Genomic DNA, 27684 nt, shown 5'->3' with positions numbered 1-27684 from the left:
CCGACATCGCCTCACAGGCGACAGCCAATGGGGACGCGGAGCCCCGCCGGCAGCCCCGCCCCCAACCCCGCCTTCGCGGGCAGGTGTCTGGTGGCGAGGGCAGCGCTCGAGCTGTACTCCCGCAGCGGCCCGGCTGCGGCTTCTCTGCCGCTGCCTTCACCTTCTCTGCCCTGATGTCTGAGGCAGTGCCAGGCTCTAAGGCGTGCCTGCATGTCCATGTCGTGGTGCATGCGGGGTGTTGCTTAGAAGTCTTCCGCCAGACCCAGCTGCCACCATGCATGCAAATGCACATGCACTTTTAATTGAACCCAAGAACTGTAAGCATCCCTTTCCTTGCAGGCTGGTGCACAGACCCAATGGCAGTGATGCTTAGTGTGGGCCAGCAGGCAGCCTGGCAGGGCAGGGAGATCTGTAGGGAAGCAGGTGACAAGCATCAAGAGCAGCAGCTCATGCTAGTGCCAGACAAGTGGTGATCAATAAAAAGGGATACACACCCAATGGAGTGGTGTTGATGGCATTTCACAGCCGAGCAGTGGCTGTTCCTTCTGAGGACCTGCCTTCACACAAGTGGCCATGGGACACCAGCCTGGGCTCAGTCCCATAAGCATTGATTGCCCTTGGACACAGTGGCCACAGCTGCACTAGCCAGCTCCAGTGCCTGGCCCCAGGATGTGCCATGATCTCGCTGTCTCTGGCTGTGTGACCCCAACGCACCTGCCCCCATGCACATCCCCTTCTCTGCAGCATCTCCGGTCATGTGAGATCTGTCATTACCCTGCCACCATCTGGGACCCTGTTCTTCTGTCCTGTGTACCTCCTCAGGCACAGATAGCACTCACTTCCCCAGGAGTGCTGTCCTCCCTACAGACCCTGACTGCTGTCCTGTCCTTTTGGATGACAGTGAGAGTGAACATTCCTACCTCTCTGCACCATCAAAACCTGGATATCTGGTTTTCCTTGTTAACTGAAAGAATAAAGCAACTGCATCAAATCCTGGGTGCTCAGCCCATGTCTCCATGGGACACCATGTCTTGGTGCAGCACCAGCCATAGGGAAGGTGCCCACATTCCCACAGCCCCCATGCTCCCCAACTGCCCTCTGTCCTGCCAGTTGTTGCTGCCTTGAAAAGCCACTTTTGCTCACTGAACCTGCAGAAAAGCTCTCAGCAGGGTTAATGTTCACAGCACCCTCTGAAAGCACTACTGCCAGTGTCAGGCACCCTGGGCCTTGCTCAAGTGAGAAGGGCTGCTGTGGGCAGAGCTGAGATCCATAGATTTTATTATGCATTATGGGTGCATGCAGGGCACTAAATTGGGCCCCTTGTCTCCCTCCAACAACTTCAACAGGCAGCAGTCCACTTCTCAGATGTGTCCGAACCTTCTGTTTCTAGCCATCATTCAAAGCTTTCCATGTGGAGCTTAGCTCATCTCTAGCTGCTGTGTTTGTGGGTTCAGAAACAGACATGACCATGGCATAGAGCCAGGGACCTCTCTTGGAAATGCTGCTCTGTATGCTGGGACTGTGAGCACAGCCCTTTGGAAGCAGAAGCTTCTTCCAGCTCTCACCCAAATTCCTCTGCTTTTGTTACCTTTTTCTCCCAGTTAAATGACTGGCAGCCTTTGTCTTGTGGTCTGGCAGAACCTGGTGCCATGCACACCAGAGAGACAAAGAAATACACTGGCTTTTCTTCTGAGTCTGCTATGAAGAGCCCACACAGTGTTTTACTGGGGAGAGAGAGACAGGCAGAGGGATGAAGCATTCTGCTGTCTTGGGCTCTGTAAAATCCTTGGTTTCTTTGAACAGATCAGCATAAATCTCTGGCAAGGATGTAGTGACCCTGAGGAAAGGAGCCCTAAGGCTACACACTCGTGTTCAATGATCAGAATGATGAATTTTAAAATACTGGAAACTCTTTGGGCAGCACTAAATGTGCAGCATCTCTCAACCTCACACTCATACACAGATCTCCTGTACTTTCACAGACCAAGTCAGGGACAACTCACATCAGGTTTGCCCGGATATGAGCCTGGACACAGATCAAGAAAGTTGCCTGGAGCTGCCTGCCCATTAACAGGCATGAAAGGGACAAGGTTTATAGTGCTCACATCTGATCCTGCTGCTTCTTCCCAGCCTAATCAGCCAGTACAGCATATCATTCTATAACTTTCCCTCTAAAATACAGAAGTCAGAATGATTTCAGGGAAATGCACTTTCTTCAGCATGCTCTCAGCATTCATCAACCACTCACATGTACTGTGCCACCAGAAGCAGCCTGGATGAAAGACACTGCTTGCTGCTCTTGCTGCTTGTCACCTGCTCCCCTATAGATCCCAGTCCCTTTCCTGACAGGCTGCCCACTGGCCCACACAGAGCATCACCTCCATCGGGTCTGTGCACCAGCCTGCACAGTCTGCAGTCTCTGGTGGCAAGGGAAGCTTACAACTCTTCTGTTCAGATTAAAGTGCATTTACTGCCCACAGTGGCTGCTGAGACTTGCAGAAGATTTGTGAGCAATGCCACCTATGAAGCCATGATATGGCCAATAGGTACATGCAGGCAGGAGGTTCCCACCATCCCTTCAGACAAAAGGGCGGTGTCACAGTTATTGGCTGTCTGACAGCCTTGTGAGAGCAACTTTACAGCCCAAAGCCACTTAATGTGGCTTTTTGTGAGGGTATGGCAAAACACACCCCAGAACTGGGCACTGTGCCCCAGGCAGGCATCAGGGAAGAACTGCTGCTGCTGCCAGCTCTATCCTTCAACCACTTGCAGCCTGATATGACAGCAACTCCCTCACAAGGGGTTCTGCTATCCTCCAGACTGATGGGGTGGTAAAGAGGATGCAGCTAGACCCATCTTGGAGGTGCACAGTGAAGGGACAAGAGGCTGCAGGCACAAGTTGCCACAATAGATGTTCCTGTCACATGATGAAACATCTGCCCCAGAGGTTCTTGCAGCCTTCATCTCCTCCCCGGCATCACTGTGGCTGGTCAAACAGCTCTAGGCTGTCATGAACACCATTTTCCTCCTGGCTGTCCAAACTGGCAGCTATCCTTGCCAGGCCAAGAGAGTGCAATGCACCTTTGCCAGACTGCTGCTCTTTAGGATGTGTCTGCTGCTCCCAAGGTTATCCAGGACCTTGTGCTGGTGAGCCTTTGCAAAGCCAAAACTAAATCTAGGACAATTCCCCCAAGGCTTATGCTCCTGCCTTTTTCAGTCTGCACTTGCTGTCCAGCTCAGCAGTACCTGTGAGTTAGACATTCATGGCTAGCAACATCTATAACAACAACAAAAATGCTCAGTGATGTTGTCATCTTTACCTCATTCCACATTTCATAATGGTTTCATGCACAAAATGACATGTCCTCAAACAGGGACCATCTTGCTATTTCAACCACCTTCCTCAAGCTGTGAAAGGGGACACTCAGGCTAACCTCCGAACAATGACAGGCTAGACACTTAGAAGCACCAGTCCTGACACCACTGATTTTCAGGCTCTGGCAGGAATAGTTTGCTCTTCAGGAAGGGAAGGTGATAGGCTAAGGTCATTATTAAATACTTTTTAGTTATGTCCCCATTCCAGCCAACAGAATCAGCCTGTGTTTAAAATACCTTACTGACACTGGTCAGATTGATTTTACATTGCCCAAAAAATCCACTTTTTTGTTATTAGTTCAGACTGGTGTGTGACAAGCTGCAAGAAAGGCTGGTTTAGTAACATGGAGCTCTGAGGTCTGTGCCATTAGGGTGAAAGATGAAAGATGAAAGAGTAGCATTACACTGGCAGTGACTACCTGACATTTGAACACATCTATTAATTATGCTTTTGACTCCCAATAGAAGAGCATACAAGTGAATTTCCCACTAGAAGGGCACCAGTGGATGGCTTCTTATATTAGATGTCCCGACAAGACAAGAACAACTAATCAACAGTACTAAAAGTGAAATAAAGAGAAGAAAGTAGACCAACAAGAAGAGCTTGAGATGTTTAACAGACTCAGATCAACACATACATGCTGTATCATACCTCTCCTGAATCACATTTTTATAGTTTAAAATGCTGCCATTACCTTTTGCTCTGGGAGATTACAAACTGCACTTTTACCCTCTCCCCAGACTATTTTAGGCAAAGCACATTTGAGAACAGGAACCCTCTCCTCGAATCAGACACACAATTACCAGCACTGGAAGTGCACTTACAGACACCGCCCAAAATGTTTTTTGACATAGGATCTGATCATACTGGGAGTGCTGTTTATTGCTATTAGCACACCTAAAAAAAAAGTTCATCTTGTTGACCATCAATGGAAATGCATTCTAGATGAATCTTTCAATAGCAGAGTTCATGGGCTGACAGCAAGAAAAATAATTTATCTTAAAACCAAAATATGTTCCACAGACCATCCACAAATCAAATGTGGACTTCTACAGACCCTGGGGAAGGAACATGCTTGACCTTGTTGGATGGAGTAAAGCAATTGCATAAAAAAAAATCACTGCACCTCTGGGTTGTGTCTCCATGTATTCAGAACTCCAGCTGCAGGTTCCAACAGCACCGAGAGGTACTCCTCCATCCTGGAAGTTTAGTGACATGGAAAACATTCCTGCTCCCTCTGCACTTTAAGCTGAAAAATACATTCCAAAAGAAAGTGGCAGGATTTCTGTGAGTGATCCACAGATTGAATTTGATCCCTCTACCAGATAAATCTAAAATATTTGCCTGGAATTGCTTACTGTACTGCAACAGTCAGGGCATTAAAGCATGTTTTCAGGTTTTCAGTTTTTGACACTGGATTTTACTGTACAAAGTCTAAGCTCATCCTGAATCTTGACAGTGCGGACTTCTAAATGGAGGGAGAAGGAAGGTGACAAAGCAAGAAACTAGAAGAGCATAATGGGAAGCTTTTTAAACAAAATAAAACACCTCTAAAACTATTAAGAAGCAACATAAAACTCATCTTCAAAAGGCCACTTTTATATTTTCTTGCTATATTTTCTGATTCTGTGTGTAGGTATGCCAGATGAGAGGTATATGCACAACCATGGCACCGTTGTCCACATTTGGCAAAGAAAGATGAGCGAAATAAAGACAATTGTTATTTTGCAGTTGCAAGGAATGCTAGAAAATTAACACAAGGTTTTCACTTCTATAAGCAAACTTCTATGTATAGGTGACAACAGGATTAAAAAAAAAAAGTGATGGGAGGAAAAGACAGTGATGTATATTATTTTAATAACATACTGAAATACCAAAAAAGAGATAGAACTCTGTTTACTTGGCACTGGCATAACCAAGATAGGAATAAAAATCAGTGTGTCTAGCTCCTCCTAAACAACATGACTGGCCACAAAACTAAATGTGAAGACTGTAGCAAAAGCTTACACCAGAATTAGTCATGATAGAAAACTGGCTTACAAACAACTTATTTGAAATATCTGACCACATAAATATTTGAGGCATCTAACCAACTACTAACTAAACATCAATAAGAATATAAACAACAGACAAGAGCTAATATACAGGATAACCACCATCAAGTAAATCCTGAAGTGCAAAATGTTAGAAAAATATTTAGTGCAGTTTGTTAGCTGCAAATTACTTCTTAAATGTAATCTATCTGTATCATCTACTGACATGATTCCTGATCTGATACACTGCAATACTTTAAAGTGTACAAGCTTTTGGAAAATGCCTTTTTGTCCTTAAAAGAGTTGTGAATAACAACCAAAACCAGAAGCCTATCCTCAAAAGATGCTTAAAGGGCACAAACAATATTGTGTTTTCACATAACAGCAAGAAAATAGCATAAGAGAAATCAGGCACTTGGTTCTGAAAATTAGGAATGTACACTAAAAATGAAATCACTGCTTCCTCTTTTCTGCTGTAAATTCCTGAGTAAGAAGAAGCAACAAATAAAGGTGTAAAGCAGCCTCATAGTGCTGTTGTCAGGATGACATAAAGCTTATTAAAAAATCAGCTGAAGTTGTTGGTGCACAAAAAACCACTGCTGCAATAAAGGCAGTTTTATTAATGTTTCAAAGTCATTTAGTACTCACTAGAGTCCAATCTCACACCCCAGAATAAATCTGCACTGCTTTCATGGCATCTTGCCTCATTTCCTCAGCATGGTGACTGCCCAGTGAACCAGCTACAGCAACTAGTGAATTCAGAAAGAGATGGGGCTTAGAATTCCCTTGTTGCTGCATTATACATTCCCAAAGGATCAGGTAAAACCAACCAACCAATTAAAATAATAATAGAAAAATCCTGTACTTTTGCTACAAGCTGGTATTTAGAAGGTCAAACTCATTCAATTTAAGATGAATTACAATTTTTTGACAGTTGTTAGCTTTGAGAAAGATGAGTTAAGTTTCTTTGGCAATAAAGCCTGCTGTGCTTCAAACGCACTTCATACACAGCATTATCTGGATGCAAAGTACAATGCCTTATTGCAATTAACTGAGAAACCCAGAAAAGGCTCAAAGGTGCTATCTCCTTCCTATGTACAGTGGTTTTAAAGACAAATGGCAAGAAAATCCTGCTTGCTTCCTACACTGAATGTTGGTACAAATCCGTTTTCTGTAGGTACACCTACAAACAAAACCTCTTCGAACAAAAACTTCACCTTTAGTGAGCTACAACTTAATCAATTTCCACTTATAAAGAAGCATCCCTCTTTCAAGCTGTGTAAAAGCAGGTGCTTTGGGCATGAGCTACTTAAGTCTGTTAGAGAATGCTGCTGACATCAAACAAAACCACTGGGGTGTGTAAACAGAGTGGATTCACCCTGTCAAGATGGAGCATTCTGCATGCCAGATCAATCACAGGCAGCCTCAGCAGACTTTTATGTATCTGCTGCATCCTAGAGAAGCATTTGCACTAAATCTTGTGCCAGGGAAAGAACTCTGTTTGGAAGCATGTTCTGGAGTAATGCTGGTGCTGCATGTAACTTTATTTTGATAAAAATTAAACCAGACTACCTCCTGTAGGCCATGTTGTGGAGGCCCAGATGAGTTCTTGTTTTACAGCCTTTCTGCCTGCTGCTGCTTTGGGTGAGTCTGATGAAGTTGCTCAAAGGTGTCATTTTGGTGCTGCTGTCTCTGCTCCTGTCTTTTTTTCAGCCACTGCTTTTGCCCTGGAGGTCATTAGCCTGTGGTTACCATCAGGCTTCTCTTCATCCTGCTGGTGCTTTTTACAATGTTTTTCAAAGGTAGAGATTTTGGCATGTCTGATTGCAAACCAAACACTGGTATGGCCACTCCCCACTGTGTGCTCTCATAGGAAGCTGGAGGTAAGAGGACCTGGAAGAGGATCAGCTGCGGAATGTGCAGTAGCGAGGCTCGTGTGCCTCATGGATCTTCAGGTGCTTCCTGAGGCATGATGCCTGCTTGAAGGCTTTCCCACGGGTAGCACTTGAAATTCCTCTCACCCAGTTCAAGAAGCTGGTGTGACACAAGGTGGGCAGAGGAGCAGTCCTTCCCACACTTGTAGGGCCATTCACCGGTGGGCAGGCAGACATGCAGGGCCAGCCCAGCCTTCTGTGAGAAAGCCTTCTGTGAGAAAGCCTTCTGACACTGCAGGCCCTTGAAAGGCCTCTCCCCCATGTGCACACAGCAATGAGTCGTGAGGTGTGAGGCATGCTCCAAGTTTGCCACGGTCCTCGTGCTGCAAAGGCCAGTGTGGATGGCCTTGTGGCACACCAGGTGGGAGGACTTTAGGAAGAGCTTCCCACAGCGAGAGCACTGGTATTTGCGCTCCCCTGTGTGGGAGTGGAGGTGGAGCACTAAGTGTGATGAGGAGATGAAAGTCTTGCCACAGAGAGGACAGGTGCGGGGCCGCCCTCCAGTGTGGGCGCGCTTGTGAAGGACCAGCCCAGAGGAGAGGGCGAAGGCCTTGGCACAGACGAGGCAGCGGTAGGGCTTCTCGCCGGCATGGACCCGACGGCGCTTGGCCAGGGCGCCGGCCTGCGCGAAGGCCTTTCCTCACTGCTCACAAACGTGGGGTCGCTGCGCCTCGGTGGCGAACGCCAAGCGCCGCGCATCCCCGGCCCGGCACCCTGGGGTCCCCCCGGCACCACAGCAGCCGCCGCCGCGCTCCCCAGAAGCTGCTGCACGGACCCTGCAGCGCACGCCCAGCGGCGCGCGATGGTGACGTTGGAGGCGCCGGGGTGAGCCTGCAGCCACCATTGCGGGTCCGGGGTGCGCAGCGGCGGGCGGCTTACAGAGCCTGGCAGCCGCTGCTGCACCTTCCTCCGGGGAGAGATCGAGCGGCTCCGGGAAGGGTCACTGATGGGATGCAGCTCGGTGTACTGGCGGTATGGCAGACGCCACTCTCTCCCGTCTGCTCGCTGTGCTGACCCACCAGAGCTCTTAAGAGCCACCTTTGGCTTTGCTGTGTGAAATGAGCAGGGTAATGCGGAGGGAAGGGGTATTAAAGAGCCCCTGGTCCGTCCGCCCGTCCCTCGCCCCTCCTTCCTTCAAGCTGTATTGCTTCACCTCCAAGTTTAGTAAACTCGGGGTGTAGCAACTGCCGTTGGAGGTGGAGAGGATTCACACACAGGTCAGGAGAGGGAGGTAAGCCAAACCACAGAGAGCACTTCAGTTTGGTTACTGAAAACCAGAGAAAACTCAGAAACATCCAAGCTTTGAGGATGTGTAATTGCTTTAATTATAAAGCAATTGCAGTAACACGTTGCAGAAAAAGCTCTTTAGGCATTAAACTGTCCAAAGCAAGTGAAAATTGTGTACTCTAGGTTAAGTTTTTGTTCTAACAGCCCAAGTTTCAACATTCAAGAGCTGATTTGAAATGTTTAATGTGCTTTTTCTTTTAGATGTACTTTACAAGGCAACTTGACTCACTTTCATCAACGTCTCAATACAAAAATCTTACAATGCTTTATTTGCTAAAAAACTACAACATTAAAATTTGGGTTAGATAGGTCTTTCCTTCTGCCAGCTGTTTAGTTATGAGGAGTGTCCCATAGTCCACTGCTAGAGGTTGCTGTACTTAATAAGTTAGCCAAGTTCTGTACATAATTACAGAGTAGAGTATGCAGCTGTATAATACACCAAAGTCAAACACCATGAAGGCAAAGAACTACTATATATGAAACCTTTTTTTTTTTTTTTTTTTGAGATTTTATAGTTTATTTTACCAACAGTCAATTCGATATCCTTGTATCAGGAGACTGACAGCCATCTTTCTTAGGCACTGATCCAGGCGGAATTGCCTTGCAGAAAACCCTGGCTCTTTTGCCAACCTCATACATTTATTTATTTAAAAAAAAAAAACCACCAACAAAAACCAAACCCACAAACCTGTAGGTCAAAGTAATAATTCTATAAAAATAATTATTTGCTAGTCTCGTGCTTACCTTCAAATACATGACGTATTTGAGTAACTTCATGTTATCTTTCTGGATTAGGTTCACTGCAGTATTAGATCAGGCAGAAGCTTCAAAACCTTAATTAGTCAAGTGTGACTCAACCAATTGGATATTTCAGCTTGAACAAAGAAGTCTGTCTAAATACAACTCTAAGAATTAAAGTTTGTACCACAGCAGATCAAGCTAACTAACACTGAGTATCTTTTCCATGGTGGGAAAAAAAAATAATTAAACTATCAAGAGTTTTAGCACAGGATATTGTAAGACCATGCTTTGTAAACATTTCTACAAATCATTCAGAGACTGTTGGCTTTGGAATGACTTTTCAAATACTTGGCATTATGTAGGGCAGTAATTAACAGCTAATGCTATGAAAACAAGCAACTTTAACATGAAGTTACAACAGCAAGAGCAGTGAAAGCTCCTGCATTAAGTAATTAAAACTGGATATTAATTTATATTTTATTATAAAGTTGATAGCATTACAGAGTCCAGCATGGCACAGTAAGTAACCCTGTTACAGTATTTGTTTTTGCTTGGTACAAAAAGCTGAACAGCAGCGTAACTGTTATATCGAATCTGGGATTGAAATGAATTTGTTTCTCCTGTGTAGGGATGAGTCTGTGATTTAAACTAAAAAGGCTGCATTTTTGAATCTTAGGTATGTGCAAAATTCCTTTCAGTACAGTAGAGAATATGGTAGAGATGTGTGCAGTCTTTAAAGTTATGTCTCAATCCAGATATTGCCAATATATTGCAAACAATCACATGGAGGGTGAACTCTGAACATTTACTCATGACTTTCAGTATTATTTCTAAGAGTCCCCCTCACAGCTGGTGTTCTCTCCCCACCTGGCTTTATGTCCTTTTATGCAGTGCATCAAGTACTGACATTCATAATTTTTGTGAAAAAAAAAACAACAAAAAAACACTGGTCCATGACAGTTCTAACAAGCTTCCTTCAGGAATTCCAGTAAACTCTTCATCCTAAGACAGCTGTAACTGTTACAATGGATTTATGAAAGCAAATGCAGTCTAAGAGATGAAGGTCTATGAAGATTAGTATCTCCATTTTCAACAGCTTTACAAACACAAAATGGATTCCCATCTTATTACTTGGATTTTGGTGCTTTAGCCTTGACGTGATTTTCTGCTCACATGTTGTAGGCAACATAAATAGGATCCAACTGGTCAGCTAAGAATCCATCTCTCAAGTGCATTCGTTGTTTCTCTCCACGGGAATTGATGGGAATAACACCAGGGTCCACAATGACTACAACACCTACTATGAGATAATGCTCTTCCAGAACCACATTTGTTACCAGCGCAACCAGGTCCAATGCTTCTTGTTCTGAGCCTTCCAACTCCACAACCACCACCAGCAAATTGGTCCATGTAAACACAGCACTGTTGGGATGATACAAATACTAGTGGTGAGAAAAAACCCAACACAGTGAAGTCAGTTACCAAAGAGAGACTCACTGGAAATAGTTTTTGTAAGGACTTGACCAATTCAATAAATGAAAACAAGTGATGCAACAGTTAAATGAAAAGATTAATAAATCAAGAGTTATTAAAGCTATAACTGCTTGGAATGTTCTCTGCTACCTGTTTTTCAATTGTCCATGTACAATTAGGCTGTTTACTCTTCTGTGTACATGATCATATATTAAAAAGCCCTTTGCACTTAACTACTAAAATGGGAACCATTAAGATTTCACATCCAGCATATGCATACTTGCTATTAACATACTTATGTATACCTTCAGAGATTATTAAAGGAAAGACAAATCTTCCCAAAGCTTACAAGTAAACACTGCCACTTTGAAGCTAAAGAGGACCAATAGCCAAATGGCATACATCATTCAGCAGGACCAAATGAGAATACTCAATGTTAGAAGATATTATTCAAGAAATCTTTGAGATGTGTTTACCACATCCAACTGTGTACATTCTGACACAGCAGAATCAACAACACAACCTGAAGTTCCTGCTGCCCAATTCACATCCTGCCCACCCTTTCTTTTAGACTAAGATGACCAAACTCGAAGTTACGGGCTTCTCTTTTTTGAGCAGTGGCAGCAGGGGAAAGGGGTGCATTCAGTTACTCTCAGTGCAATAGTTTCTAAGCAAAGTTTTGGTGGGTTCACTCTATAGCAAGCTCTTAGTCTAGCATGCTGTTCCACAGTACCTGACTTCTATTTTTGAAGAAATAATAGGACAAAGAAAACTCTTGCTGTGGCTCTTACCATTCTGCAATGCTCTTATGTGCTCTTATTACAGAAGTCTCTATATCAATGGGATGGTACCTCATTCCTCTGAGCTCCAGTGTTTCATCCAAAGAGCCTACCACATACAGGGCATCATGCCTCTCTGCAATACAGCACAGACATTTAAAACATCATCAGATGTACAAAATAAACATTTGTATGTGCTTCTTCCTGATGTTCTACGATATTCTTGGTGAATAAAGGGAGATGAGCATGGTATCTAAATCTGTCAAAAGGGCACTATGAATTTCTCTATTTGGATGCTTGCCCAGTATTGTTATAATCAGTAAGCATGTACAGAGCAACAATTCCTCTTGCATTCAGCACTTCTCTCTGATGCAAGTCAGGATAAACTTGCAGGACAGCTTACTCTTCCCTAGCTCAGCTATCCCAAGAAGTTTCAAGCACATGCTTCCGTAAATACATTTGTTTTCTCTCACCTCCACTAGCATCAGTAAGTTCTGTTCTGCGCAGAAAGCCAAGATACCCAGTCCGAGCCCATATGGTCTGAGTGTCTCCAAAACTCAGGCGAGCAGTAAAGTGATCAGCATGCAGTGCTTCTTCTCCATACACTGTGTAGTAACCAGTAGCATTGTGTGGACTACTTACCCATATCTAGGGGATTAAAAAAAGCACAAAACAAAATAATGAAACCACTCCCATGTCTAAATGAATCAATGGAGCCACTCCCTTACCAACATAGTTATTTTTCCAAACCCAGGCAGCATAATTTATTAATTTTAAAAAATTCCATTCCATTGGCAATCTTTTGGTCCTCAGTTATTACAACTTATTAACTTCTGCCTCACAGAAAATTACTAGGATATAGGAGGGAGTTCTAAACACATGTCATTGGGGATGGTAAAGAAGGAAAACGAACAGGGCTCTTTGCTTATTGGAAAAGAATCTGCCATCTTCCGTTAGTTGTATATCTTAGTATACGCAAATCCAGATGTACATAAACCAAAAATTAAAACAAACAGCAAATCACCTCATTACTACTTGTCCACTGATGGAAGTACGTAAGATATTCACTGTGTCTTCTAGCTGATAATCAGACACACACTAGTCAACGGATAGCATTTAGTACTGGCACGTAGCAGTTTGGCAGAGGAGGGAGGAAAGCATGCAGACATACGTACAAACATGTGAACAGTTCCAGCTCTCTGTAGAGTTCATTCACTTGCCACAATAAGGCAACTGTGGCCATTCCACTAGGAGACAGGCATTTATCTAAGATGATTTATCTCTGTATTAAATCACTGCTGATAAAGTACAATAGCATCATAGCTTTACCTCTCCTAAATGTGAGTCTCCCAGAGGTCCTTTAGTTTCTGTGTGTGCTATGATGACCTTTACCCCTGGAAGAATCTTGAATAAGAAACAAATGTTTAAAACATAAATTAAGAGAACTTGAATTGATCAAAACAGAAGTTTGTAATGCAGAGCCCCAAAAATCAATGCTTCCCATTCAACTCTTTTCTGTACCACAGACATCAACCATCTGTTCCTACCAAGTTACTTAATAAACTGTTTTGCAAATAGTTTAAAGCTATTTTGCAATTTCAAAGCTGAAGTTTAACACCTGGAAAATATGTTCTGAATGAAAGTCTCTGATGTTTTCAGTTGTAGCAATATATCTTGCTGCTTCACTTTATGCATCTGGCTTAAATTTAACTAGCTCTTAATTTAATGCTCTCTCTAGTGTCTCTCCTACATATATTGTGATTAGTGAAGCTTGTTGCACAGATTTGTACTGAGACCCAGCTTAAGCAGCTCACCACCCTGGGAAGTGTCGTGAGAAGGAAGGATTGATCTCAGTCTCTCACCTTTCCAGATTCCATAAGCGGCAGACTGTGTGGAGAACCTCTCTCTACCAGACGCACCCTGAGAAAATAAGAAAATGTATTTGTTCCAGCATTTATGAACTTAAACAGATGTGTTCCTGCGTATCCAAGCGTTACGCTATTCTTAGCTGCACTAACCTAACAGTTATGAATGCCAGCCAATTATGATCAATTATTCACAATGCAGTAAGACATTTAGGAGTTTCTAGGTGTCTACAGACTCCCATATCAGCATTTCCATAGACCACGCTTAAGAATCAAAAGCAGCTCTCTGGGCAGATGATGCCGAATTTTGCCCCAAAAGGCAAGAATAACTGCCTAAGAGACTCAGTTTAAGTCAGATAGACAGGAGGTATTTTATTAGCAACGCGTTGGAGAAATCACTAAATGGATTTCTCCCTTTCCCGTAACAAAAGCATGTCTTTTATACAGTTTTGGATGTGGTATTGCATCAGATCACATACATAATCATATCTTTGCATACATATTCATAAGAGGCGTGGTGTAGGTGGAGCGTGGGCAGGGACATCTCTTTTGAGGATCTTCTTGGTGGTCAATTCCCGGTGTGCCTGGCTTAGTTTTACTGACTGGACAAGGCTGTTAGGGTCAGTTTGACCTTTCTGGTTCTGAATCATGCTCACTTCGTCAGCCCTTATCACTTATCTCCTTTTTCTGTCACAGTGTCCCAGGCCTTAGCGATTTATTGCTCTATGTGGTTTGTGCTCCCTTCCATTACTTCACATTCTCGAAAGCTATCTGTTTTGGGGCTTCACAGATAAGCAAGTTTTTCCAACAAAGCTCTAAGGGTGCAGTTCATCAGAATTTTAAATTCACCTTCTTTCTTGGACCCTCACGGACCTCTGCTTGACAGTTGTCAGAACTTTATTAGGAATTACAAGCAGCTTAAATGGAATTAAGTGATGCTATGCCACACATTAGTAGTGTAACTTATAAAGGTACCACATTTGCAGAAGGAACAAGAACTGAGTGCAGGAGGAGAGGCATACAACAGAAAAGGCTCCTATACATTATGTCATTACCTTACCCTTATACCCATAGGCTAGAACTAACACAAGTGGCAGCTTTGAGGCTATGGCCAAACTTATTTTGAACATGAATATATGCCATGCAAGTCATACTGATGTATCAAATATAGAGAAAATGATTGTAGTTTACATTGATCTCTTCAGATGCCAGACCAGGATCATGCAAATGATGGAGAATAGTTTGTCTTCTAACAGCTAGGATTTGTTTGCAAAAATTAGAGACAAGTAGTCACAAAGGTTGAAAGTTAGCATAAGACCCTAACTTAACATTATAAAAAAAAAAAGGAGAGGGGCAAATGTACCAAATCTTGATATTGTCTTTCTTAAAATAAGTACAGCAAAAAGGATATGCATGCACCCCACATACCCTACTAAACTTATTTGAACTTGGTGCTGCCAGCACTTGTAACTAAGTTAATTGTAAAATAAGTTAACATGAAAACTGTGAGTACAGGATTAAGTTTGCTAGAATGATGTCTATTTGGCAACTTTCCAAATGACATATGTGCAGAAATGTGCTTGTGTGTTTTATTATGCTGTAGTACAGGCCTGGCAGCAACTTATTTGAACTGGGAAGGTTGAGGGAATTGAGCTGGTTTGGTCTGAAAGATTAAAAAAAATAATAATTTGCTAGGGAATTCTAACTGCACTTCTACCACAGCCTAAAGGATTATTATAGAGAAGATGGAGCCAGTTGAAGAGCACTCAAGCCAGTCCCACTTTGAGCAGGGCTTGCATGGGGGATATCTTAACTGTTTCTGTGATTCTGTGACTAACCAGACAGTTGGCAAACTCACCTTTTGCTAATGTTATGGTTAGGTTAAAAACAGCTAATGAGACAAGATTATACAGGACTGATAGATAGCAAGTTAAGATGAGGATCTAGAAATGAACAGCAGAACAAGTGAATGAGCAGGAGATGCTGGACCATTTCCAGCACACAGCCATCATTCTCTGCAGTGGGGTTCCTCCTGTATGGTGATAAAGGATTAGCTGCTGCCAAGAACATTTTAACGAACTGAAGCAATGCAATCAGGCTGAACTTTCTCCTCTGCAGTCATGAAATAGTGCTTTATCATAACTGGTACCTGTCATGTCGAAGTGCTCTCATATCTACATAGACTGTTGTTGGATCTGGTCCTGCTGTTCCCTAAGAAGGAAGAAACATTCAAAATAAGGCAGAAAATCCTTAATTTTCTTCTCATAGCCACATACATTCACAAATTCCCTTTTTCATTGACACTCAAAGTACTGCCCTAATCTACCAGAAATATAGGAAAATAGCCCCCCCTTTCTACAGGGACTGCTTTGATGTTTTATAGAATCAGTAATGAATGCACAAATCAAGCACATATAGTTATACAGGAAAGACTTAAGTTTTTTAAATTTGTAAATTTTATTTTGTATTTTCATTTTATATATATTTATTTTATTTAAGTTTTAGTTTGGTTAGCACTTCCTCTAAAAACTACACAGGAAGTGCAAAGCATGTAACTATAAACTTTTGCAGGCCTAATTCCTTTTTCAAAGCTCAACTGTTCTACTTTTTAACAGCTTTGTCAACTTTGAAGGAAAAAACCAACCCCACAAAATTTTATTGAAACATTACTCTAACCATCTCATACCTTTTCAAGCCTCCTGCCAGTAACAGTCTAGGCAAAGGTAAAGCTCTGTTGCAGTCAGGGGATAAACCTTCTTACCAACTCTGGTGAGAGGTTTTCTATTCCCCAACATGGGAACAGGGGCCTTTTTTTTTTTTTTAATCCATCAGAATTTAATCTCCATTCCAGATTAGAAACAACTGTGGAAAGCAGTCAAACTAAAAAAAATAGGCCAAGTTCTAGTGACTATTTTCCCCCGCAGAACAGTTTCTTATTTCAGAAACACTTAAAATGAGGCCACTTTGACATCAGCCCAAGATTGCAGTGCTGGAGAACAGTAATAATTCCTTTACAATGACATTCCTTAGTACTTTTGTAGCACTGCTGAGGCTCAGTGACACTGAGCACCACACCAGATTAACAGTATGATCTGTGTATTTAGGAATATACCACTCAGCAATTTTAATAATTTCTATAACTCTCTTTCTGGCTTGTTTGAGAAAGAGGTTTTGTACTTCATCTACAGCTGTTCTTAGTTGAGTGGAATTGAATTTCTTTAGAACAAAAGTCTTGCTTGATCCACTTCAAATGAAAACTCTCTTAACCGCCATACATTTGTTATAGTAATAACTGCTGAGCTGTATTGACTTGAGGTCATTACAAGCACACATGCATCACTATACCTGTTCAGCCAGCTTGCCCAGCCTGTTTGGCTGACAGTGGGACCACAAACAGAAGTAACAGAGGCCATCAAAGTATGTGAAACAGAGAGAAAGTGGAAAAAAAGAAAATACAAACAAAGAGGCACTGGAAACATAGGATACACACAGTAAGACAGAAAACAGAACTGATACTGTTTTAGAGTGAAAAGAAAATTTCTGTATCAGATTACTTAAGAGCTTGGCACTTTTAAATGGTTCACCGGGAAACATGCAAATTCCAGTCAATAAACACGAAGAGGCTTAAGGCAGATCATAAACAATGCCTGCTGTTTTATTATAAATCCCTCCATCTGTAAGTATCTAAAGGCTGCTTGCAGCTTCAGAAATACCTCCTCACTAAACCAGTCCACTAAGGCTGGAAGACAACAAGTATTTATTTGCATGGTAATTTGTATCAAATACCCATTCAGTCTGGCTATTCATCTATCTGAATCTAAATTAAATGATTTTAAAGTCAGCTACAGATATTACTTTGGAAGAATAGGGAAAAGGCATTAAAAAAAACCAACCCACAATCCAAGAATGGAGAACAGAGATGAAAAAGGTATAAAATGAAGGGGAATCTTAACTGCCCAGCAGCCTTACACCTGCAGTTTTATTGGAGTACTTTTCACATTGTCATGTTATATTCTGCAGAAAAGCTTTTTTCCCTTCTTTGAGCAGTCTAAACAGAAAATATCCCAAACTAGTTTTCAAAATTCTTGTTTAGACAAGCCAATTCAGAAAGCTGTACTTCCACACCTATCATCTGAAATGTTTTATTCAATGAAATTAAAAATCTTAATTTACTGTCATCTTGATTTCATCTATCTCTTCCAGCAATTCAAATGTCTTTCTTGTAGTAAAGGGCCCAAAACTGAACACTGTGTATGAGGTGCAGTATCATCAGTGCTGAGTACAGGCGAACAATCACTTCCCTGGTCCTGCTGGCCACACTATTTCTGATATGGGCCAGGATGCCCCTGGCTTTCTTGGCCATTTGGTCACACTGCTGGCTCATGTTCATCTGGCTGTCAATTAGCAACCCATTAAGACAAGTTAGATTTAATCTGGTTAAACCACACATAAAATATTACTGTCCAGTGAACAATACACTATCAAAGTTGGATCTAGACCACAGCATACCATTATCCACAGTGTGTGAAATAGGGCTGTGTACTTTATGGGCAAGTCTCCCCCTCAAAAGCTTTAAGTTTTATACTGTTAATTGAAAAAAGTTCACCTTTCACATGATGCAAGACAAATGTGTTTGCATGTTGAGAATATTCACTTGAGATCTTCAAAAGTAAAAAAACCCTGCCAACCTTGTCAATTTACCTGGGTATTACTTGAGGAACTCTGTCTTCCATTTATTTGCACACATACATAAACTATCTTAAAACAGACAAAATCTGAATCACACAAAAGCTGAAATAGCACTGCTTGAAATACTAAATATGTTTATGAACAGGAAGCTATGTATTTAATACTGCTTCTGAATAATAAGGAGGAAACCAAGTTTCTTAATACTGACCTCCGCCATAGCAGAAAGGCAAATTTATTGGTCAGTTAGTACAGAAAAGTGAAAATATCCGTATCCACATCCATGGCTTATTTAACTTGGTGATGATGCAAAGAAGCAATGAAGCCTTAGTTGCAAACTATTTCTCCTATTGCCCCAGCTCATACTCCCCATTTAAAGTTTAAACAAATTACAGCCTTGAACAACCTTGTTTAGTAGATGCCCCTGCCCATGGCAGAGACATTGAAACTAGATGATCTTTAAGGTCCCTTCCAACCTAAATCATTCTATGACTCATTAGGAAAAGCATTACTTACAGCTGAACAAGATTTCCAGTAAGTATAAGGAGTAAGTAGTTGAATCTTACCTGTAAGCAAATTGCTACGTTGACCCTGCATCCAAAGGTAGTGCTCACTGCACGAGCAGAGAGGCCCAGGTCTTTGAACAACTTAGAGAAAGATTGTGTTAACGTAATCCTTGGTCTCTCCTCTGCAACCACCATGCATGTTCGTACACAGGACAAGTTCACTCCTTTCATCTGAGAGATTGTGACAAAAAAAACAGTATTTTAAATTTGAAGTCAACAATTCTAGAAACAAACCATTTTAATCTGTGGAACTAATAGATTTGAAGAATGCTGGAATAAGTGACATGAACTCACTTTGACTCCATTTGCCCAGAAAAAAACCTGAAAATTGTGCCAAGCAGCTTTGTGTCAGGGTCTGATGCACAAGATGCAAACTACTCACTCCCAACAACTACAACACAGCCACTTATCATTTTGAGCTGAAAACCCCCACATAACTGTCATTGTGTCACAGGGCTAGGCTCACAAGAGACCCACTTGCTCCCAGTGCTTCACAGTTCAGATGCAAGCAGAGTATTCAAGACATACTAGCTCTCATCAGCATGAATGTGAACCTATAGCAATTGGCTGTGGGTCAGGATACCCTTCACTGAGGGTCTTCTTTCAGGAGAACAGAAGGACAGAGTTTTTTGTCTCTGCTGGGAATAAGTACAATGTACTGCTTTCTTGTGCACAACAAGCTGTGAGGCATTCTCCCAGTGGAAGCCCTGAACAGCTTAGTTACTACAGCGTGGGAACTCTCCTGCCATTGAGACAGAGGCACCTCTTCAAGGAAATTTTCAGTTAAGAGATTTCCCTCAAAACTAAATGACTGTGTAATTGCTGCTTTTAGGAAAATTACATCTATTTTAGAACTCAATAAATTTAATGTCAATCTGAAAGCAAGTAAGACTTGCTGGGGTTTGGGGGCTTTTGTTTCCATGTTTGTTTGTTTCTTTGCTTGGTTTTTTGCTCAGTTTTATTTTGAGGGTTAGGTCTTTTGGTTTCGGGGTTTAGTAAGGCTTTGGGTTTTCTTCCTTTTCTGGGTCTGGGTTTTGTCTATTTATTTGTGGGGTTTGTTTGTTTTAGTTTGTTTCTCAGAGAAGAAAAAGTTGATAGGCTTGCTACATATTTTGCCTCAATTCTTAGAAATACCCATCAGCATAGAGGTGTCACAAATAAGTAAAGTTGAAAATATAAGACGTCTTTTTCTCCCTGCACCAAAACCAAGAGGGCTGAAGCCTCCAGCAATCTCAGCTTTTCCCAAAACCCCAGTTATAAGCTTTCAGAGAAGCACTTATGAACCCATCTTCTGCAAGAAAAATATTTGTATTTATATGCCAGTATCTTAAAAAACTAAGTCCACTCACACGGAGTATATCAGTCTGTGTTCCAAGCCCCTTGGTGCACATCTCCATCACAGAGTAAGAGCAGAACGTGACACGCACTTTATACTGACTTACAGCAGACAACCATAGAGACACATTGCTCTCCAGTTCCAGAGGAGGGACTAGAATAGACTGATGACCTGAATATACACTAGGGAAAGAATCAAAAAAAGGAAACCTGAAAACTTGAAGCCAGCATAAAAAAGCCAAATATTACATAAAGTCAACCTGAAGCAAAACGGGAAACAGAGAAGATGGTATCTATTTGAACTTTGGCTTTATCATGTCCTCCAAAGGGAGCAAGTATGTCTCAGTTAACTCATAGTTCTTAGCTAAGTCACAAACTTTAAGGTGAGTGTATTTATCCTGCAGTAAATTGTATTGAACTATGAGCAAATACTCAGTGCCTTGAATAGACAGAACTTCTGACATAAAATGTTAACATTTGAGATATCATTCCAATTACAGATTACAATTTGTAATTAAGCTTATTTCTGTGAGTCATTGTAAGGAAAATGCACCTTTTTGCTTTGAATGAAATGAGTCTTTAACACCTATATTGCATGATTCAAGTTTCTAGTGTAATTTTCTAGCCTTTGCCAAAGGTGTCTTAGCTTTTAAACTGTATTTAGTGCGATATTTAACATGGATACTAGCCGACACAAGTGGACAGAAAGCCGAATTCAGAATCAGACCTCCTTTCATTTAAAATATACTCATTTCTGAAGTTAGTAAACACCACGACCACGCAGTCTTAAACTTACCAAATGTTTTTAAGATCAATTACCATCAATAAAATCAGTGACACCACTCCCCTCATGCCCCCCACCACATAAAAAAAGGCTTGGGTAACTCACTGCAACTTGAAAAGAAACACACCCAAACCAGCATCTCTAACTGCTTTCAAAAGGTAGCCTGACACACTTCCCATTCCTCCTAACTACAGCTGATGTGTTTTTACAGTGGGCATTGTTTTCTTTTTAAACATTCTAAACCAGAAAACACAATTATGGTTTAATAAAACAGTCTTTTGCACTAAAAAACCAAAGGTACAACTCAGGTGGAATACAGCAGACCTTATATTAACTCTTGTATGGACAGTGTGACGCATGTAGTTCCCTTCCCTAGAAATATTTGTTTAAATCCATTTATATTTTAAATCTTTCATCACTGAGGTTTCTTTTCTTTCCATCTTGCCTCACTACTGATGATATAAAACATGAGATGTTACCAAAGGTAAACTTCCTTTTCAGTTGAGGAAAGAAGAAGAGGGAATGAACAGGTTAACTGCAGTGAACTTACAAAATAATATCTAAACTACTAATAAATTTTTGGATTATAGCATGTTTTAAAGCTCAGACTGTTTTAAAAGGCATAAAAGAGGAAAATTTTGCATCTGTGCAAGATACGACGCATTATAGTAGTCATCTAATTGGATCGAATCAGGTACATTTAATAGCTTCCTTTAGCATTACACTTAGCACACACCAATCTTGCAGTCAACAGCTTAAGAGTCTGGTAAGGAGATAGTTTAATCTCAAGACTTTAAAAGGATTTATTTAATCAATGTGAAATAGACTGTGAGGTCCTTGTCTTGGATTAGGTAGCTAAATAATTCCACTTGCAAAACCCAAGTTACTCAAGTAACTAACTTATTTAAATGAATTTTCTTACCACAAATGTAGTTTATGAAATACCTATACAAAGGTTAATTTGCATTTCTCCAACAGTTTTATCTATGACTGTTCCCTTGGAATCCAGAGAGAGCCGGGAACATGTCAGAAAACCTATGACAACATACCTGCACAAGCACCATAGTGCAAACCCCAAGCCACAATAAGGGTCAAGGCAGATGGCAATCTGACGTGAAGGGTACAGCTCACACTGCAGTTTTATAGAGCGACATAAGGCACTTGTAGCTGCATGTGACATCTGTGAAAGGAAAACAGGCACTCTCAGTGACTTTGTAAAAAAAACAGGGTATCACATGTGAAAATTGATAGAAATGCTTATTGTAGAAGGTGTGTAGTACAGTGGGGTTCTTTTCAGCACCTCTAAAAAGAAAAGAGCTATGAGCCCAAGATTTCATAGCTACTTTTCAAGCTAGTAGCAAATTACATACTATGACATTGAAGGATGCCAAATGACATCTGATATCTCTGTGATAAACTGCAAAATAAAACTTAATGAACTGAAAAATTCATTATGACAAACCTGTTTCTTTTAGCCCCCCTGGAAACTCCCCAGATAGAGCCAGTAAGACTGAATGCTTCCAAAAAAAGTGCATCGAGAAATTTTGATGTCATACGGACTTAAAAGTTTTCTGAACACTAAGATAGCCCAATTATATTTTTGCATTTCTTCCCTGGCAGGAGGAATGAATGTGGAATATGCTTATATATTTAAGAAAACAAAGTGTAATAATCTCTCTCATTACCTTTACTCCTGCTAATATACCAGTGGTAGACACACTGAAGTCCAAGTATGCCAACATATCTGGAGATGTAGGTCTGAAAATACTAGCCAGCTTCTTTTTAGGCATATCATCTATTTAAAATACATAAGGAGAGAAGAGTACCATATTATTATTTTGGAAAATGATCACAGAGGGGAAAAAAAAAGTCTTTATAGCAGATACTTTCTCCAGATGCTTGCTATAGTTTCTGGACAGCTCTTTTAATGCAATATAAAATATGTCAGTTCCATTAGGCAGTTGTGGTATAACAAAATAAATAAATCAGTCTTCCAAATATTTACATTTTGACTAGTGCACAAACATTCTATACCTGTATCCAAAATAGTGGGCCATGTTTTAATATCTACAGCTGCTGCAGCTTCCTTGGACTTCAGCAGTTTCATTATCACTTGTGTGGTCAGTATACATGCAGACTTACTGACCTGTAAAATACACAATTAAAAACATTTATAAAACTAGCTAATGAATGCTGAAGTGGTTTCACATCCATCCTGATAAGAGAACGAGTAAGCTGAATAGATTAATAAAACCAAAGCAAAATAAATCACAACAACAGAATATCATAAATGAGTTTCTGAAAAAAGTGTTTAGTGACTCATCAACATCAGACTGGTTTTTTTTCATATCTCATTTTACACTGATTGGGGCAAAGCAATTTATCAGGTTGCATCAGCCAACCTATACTCACCAGAATCATTAGGAGAAGAATGTCATACATACCTCTACAATCATTTTGACAGTGGGCAGCGTGGTAGCAAGATTCTGAGGATGAGGCGGGCGAACGGTGATAGGTACACAACCAGCATATAAGCAGCCATAGAATGTTGCTATCAAATCTACTCCTGTAAAGGATATTTGTGAAATAAAAAAAATTATCAGAACAAAAGGCCAAATCCTTTCACCAAAACCAAAATACACAGAGTTTTATTTTATTTAGATGTAAGGGTTTGTCACAAGGTCTCTTTAGAATTGGCCATGCCCAGTTCTAAAAGGTTAACATATTTTGCATTTCAGAGTTAGCAAAAAAATATTCAAACCCTACAAATTTTAAAGTTGTAAGGATGTATTTCCATGGACAGGGAGTATAAAATAAACAACAAAACAGGGCATTGTAGGTTATGAAGATGACAACTCTGATTCTTTTAGAAAGCATACTTCTGTTTTTCAGAATTATCACTCTGAAATACGCAGTCATCCTACTTATACAAGGTAATACCTTTTTCCTGAGGTACATTTCTGAATACACTGTAGCAATGAAAGCCTGGGGCCCAGATATCATCATTAGAGACAGTCATTCAGGAAAGAAAGGGTGTTCATATACTGACATCACTAATCTAAATCTAGCTTTCAATACATACTTACATAGTTTCATTCCATTAGGAGGTTAAAAATTGAGAATCTTTTGTGTGGTTTAAACCAAACTATTTGTCTGTAACTGCCCAGATATCTGCAACGGTTTGATGAAATGTTCAGTAAACGCAGTTTGCCACTTAAAAGCAGTGCATTCACAGTAAGACAACAAAAATACACCTCTGAAATACTAAGTTACTGCCATGCAACACCGTACCAAATGGATGCTTGAATACTCTATCTTCGGAAGAGTTGCTTCTTGTGATATCTGCCTTCGACTTTTGCTGTCTGTATTGCCTTACCTGGAGGATACACCAGGGCCACATGGTCACCAACATTCAGTCGTCCTTTCTCCATCAGTGCAACTGCCACTCTCTCTGCCCTCTTGTGCAACTGTATGCATGATGCAGTGCTAGCTACAGTGCCCTGCACAGAAAAGAAGCAACGTAAGAAAATTTTATTTGGTTTCCAGCTGTTTTCCATAAAGTATATGCTGCAGAGGCAACATTTCATTGTCCTTACTTTAACAACACAGCAAACGCTTTTAAAGCCTCTGTCTGGGTGTTTCAGAAACCTTACTACTGGTACCATGAACTTTTAGAATGCTAGAATAATCAGCTTCCAAATATATCTGGTACCACAAAGAGACTATCTTACAAATATTTGAATTTTTCAGTCCAAGGGAGAAAACACAATTATATTAGCATCAAGCAAAGCACCGCATCAGCTTTACATTACCATGCACAACAAAACCTCCAGATCATACAATCATCATAGAATGGCTTAAGCTGCAATCAGCAGTCTTGAAAGTGCAAAGGGAACTCTGCTGATGTCTTTGGTATACTCTTTTGAAGTGTCAGAGAGGCAACCTAAGCTGTGGCTGGTGTACACTGTCACTTCAGCTTTAGTGCACCTACTGAAAGTGTGTTTCTCACAACTATGCATCTGCAAAGTCTTTGCTTAGAAGCAGTGTCCTCTTTGGATTGCTTAGGCAGTTGCAAAGTCATGGGGACTGCAAAAGGCTGAGTTCTCTATGTGAAGACAGAAAACATTCTTTTGCTATACAACCTAGCAATAAATGCCTTAGCCTATGAAGTTGGGATGTATGTTTTTATTGGTGTGGCTCCTGTAAGAATCTTCAAGAGACTCCCCCAGCTCCAAGTCAGACCTACCTCTGGCCAAGGCTGAGCCAATCAGAGTCTCTATGATAATTCAAAAGGAGAAAAATCTATTGGGCTAACTTCTGATTTAGGATTTTTTTTTTTGTTTGGAGATTAGTAAGATGTGAAAATAAAGCCATGTGGACTCCAAGGTCAGTGAGGAAGGAGGGGTGGAGGTGAACCAGAATCCTGCCTACATCTGGTGAAAAACCCACACCATAGTAGATGGCTTCACTCAAAAGAACTGTGACTCTGAGGGAAGCCTGTACCAAAGAAATCTGTTGCTGCAGCCTGCAGAAGGAACTCATGCTCGTTAGAGAAGTTCATGAAGAACTGTGCCCTGTGGGAGGGACACTACAGTGCAGCATGGGAGGACTGGGAGAAGTTTTCCTCCTGAGAGGAAGGAACGGCAGAAAGAACATGCCCACAACGCCCATTCGCTATCCCCTTGTGCTGCTGCAGGGTGAAGAAGTTGAGAATCAGGAACAGAGCTGAGCCTGGGAGGAAGGGGCCAGGGGGAAAGGTGTTTTTAAGATCCAGTTGTATTTCTCACTATCCTGCTCTGATTCAGCTGGTGAATTGGTGGTGGTTTTATTGTTCAGATCAAATTGAATGTTTCCCCATGCTGTGTCTTAGTATTTGCCCACAACTATAATTTGGGAGTGAACCTTCCCTGTCATTTTTTCTTAACCCTCAAAGCCTTTTTATTTTCTCCTCTACATCCAGCCACAGAGGTGTAGGAATGAGTGAGTGGCTGCATGGTGCTCTGTTGCCAGTTGGGTGGGCTCAAAGCATGATGACCAGAAAAGGTCTTCTTCAGACGAAAGAAAATCCCTCAAAAGCCTCTTTATTCTGAGAGAATAATAAAGCAATTCTGGAGCTCTTAACAATAACTATATTGAAACAGTTTCTTCTGATAAAGTAGAGTCTCATGAAGAAAGTTAGAACTTTGAACCATGTCACAAACCATTTTGCCCGTCTGAGAGAGAGTCCCTAAGGCAAATCTGTAACTTTCCCTATCTTGCACAGTAGCAGTTCAGTATAGCACAAGGCAGGCCAAATCTGTCACTGGACTGTTACTGTCACTGGACTGGTAGCTACTGCGTACAGGCACAAATAAAACACAACCAGCTGTGCCTCCAGGAAAGAAAGGAGGGGAATAGGGAAGTGCTAGAAAAGGAGTAGAAGATCTAAAATATGTACATTTTCTAAAATATGCACAGCAGTAGTGCTTCTCAAGCCCAGGGAGGCTGAAATACTGAGAAATGTCCAAAAGTTCCTATTTTTTTTCATACCCCTTTACAAAGTGTTTGATGCACAGGGTAATAAGTGCTCCAAAACTACTGACAGACACATATGCAGAGAGGCTATAAGCAAAAATGAGAAATGTGACTGCTGCTGTGCCACATGTCGTAAGGGCTCAGACAGCCCTTGAATAAGACAAGTATATGGAGGCTGGAAGTACACAGAGCCTATACTTCAAAAGTGAAGCACTTGCTTGTTCATGTTTGAGCAACCTTAAATGCAATCCTTTTGGAGGGTGCCTAACTGAAGATGAGGCATCCATGTCTCCTGAAGGGTGCGCAGTGCTCCTAGAAAATACATCTCCCAAACTGTCCCAAGTGTTCTCTACTTAGGCTCTAGATCTTCCAATTAAAAAAAAATAATCCTCCATCTCTGACTTCCACTTACCCTTGTGCTCAGGGACAAAGACAGAATCATGGCTTTCATTAATATGACAAAAGTTGTGTTCCAGCGGGAAATGTAATTACTGCAATGCTTTAAGATAGGCAGAATTCATACTGAAATTCCAGATATGGAATAAGAGATGTGGAGTAAAAGTCCAGCTGTTGAAAAATTATGATGCTTGCTAACTAGCAATTTCTGTCTGCTTCATCAAAATAACCTGTAACATTTTAGGAAAAGACTGCTAGCTAGAATTTTCTTAGGACACAAACAATATTTAACAGGCCTCAATCTCCAAGTATGACCTGAAGTGCTTCTTACCTTGGAATTCAACAAGAGGAAGAGGGGATGATCTGGAGTTGTCTGAGCTCGCCACTGAAGAACATCTGCTAAATACAGGAACTGAAACAAACAAACAAACCAACAAAAAAAGACACTCAGACTTGCCCAAAATGTACTATACTTAAGTTTCAGCAGAATACTGTATCTGGTCTTCTCTTGTTTTGAATAAGACTATTCCATTATTTCATAATACTAGGACATCAGTGTTACCTTTCTTGCCTGATCATTATCCTCTAGCTGGGTAACATCTCTCCCTGAGGCTTGTGCAATTCTCTTTCCAGCAACAAGGTTTCCTACTATCATCGAAGCAGGACCAACCTCTGCATTATGAAACAGTGGAAAATAAGGAAAAATAATGCAAGGAACATGTTATAAACTGTAATTCAGACAGCAGATTACTATAAGTGCCACATGTAACATAGTTCTGAAAAGATGAAAAGCTAAGACCAAGGGCCATATTGTGCAGAAAAAAGAAAGGAGAGTATGGTATAACCACAACCCAGCCTATTATCTGTATGGTAGATTCAAAAAACAGTCTTTATTGATTCAGCAAACTGAGGCCT

The 27684-nt window shown here is 41.2% G+C and overlaps 1 protein-coding gene across 2 annotated transcripts in view; it reads right to left on the bottom strand.

Annotated features, from left to right (window-relative positions):
* Positions 1 to 9836: 9836 nt before the first annotated feature.
* DIP2A (disco interacting protein 2 homolog A) overlaps positions 9837 to 27684 on the bottom strand; it is a 102182-nt gene continuing 84334 nt past the window's right edge. For both annotated transcript variants that reach the window (XM_068138240.1, XM_068138241.1), the window contains exons 24-38: positions 27332 to 27441; positions 27101 to 27181; positions 24236 to 24359; positions 23304 to 23425; positions 22894 to 23005; positions 22545 to 22654; positions 21909 to 22039; positions 20090 to 20258; positions 18741 to 18911; positions 15638 to 15699; positions 13486 to 13543; positions 12953 to 13027; positions 12097 to 12271; positions 11636 to 11759; positions 9837 to 10793 (exon numbers count right to left, since the gene is read on the bottom strand). In XM_068138240.1, coding sequence (XP_067994341.1) covers positions 10541 to 10793; positions 11636 to 11759; positions 12097 to 12271; positions 12953 to 13027; positions 13486 to 13543; positions 15638 to 15699; positions 18741 to 18911; positions 20090 to 20258; positions 21909 to 22039; positions 22545 to 22654; positions 22894 to 23005; positions 23304 to 23425; positions 24236 to 24359; positions 27101 to 27181; positions 27332 to 27441 — 1877 coding nt within the window. In that variant the 3' untranslated portion in view covers positions 9837 to 10540. The remainder of the gene's footprint in view (positions 10794 to 11635; positions 11760 to 12096; positions 12272 to 12952; positions 13028 to 13485; positions 13544 to 15637; positions 15700 to 18740; positions 18912 to 20089; positions 20259 to 21908; positions 22040 to 22544; positions 22655 to 22893; positions 23006 to 23303; positions 23426 to 24235; positions 24360 to 27100; positions 27182 to 27331; positions 27442 to 27684) is intronic.

The sequence above is a fragment of the Melanerpes formicivorus genome, unplaced genomic scaffold, assembly GCF_026170545.1.
Source record: "Melanerpes formicivorus ecotype bairdi unplaced genomic scaffold, bMelFor1.0.p_v2 SCAF_5, whole genome shotgun sequence".
Classification (NCBI taxonomy): Eukaryota; Metazoa; Chordata; class Aves; order Piciformes; family Picidae; genus Melanerpes; species Melanerpes formicivorus.
Note: the sequence above shows the minus strand (reverse complement) of the source record. Positions and strands in the feature narration are given on the sequence as shown.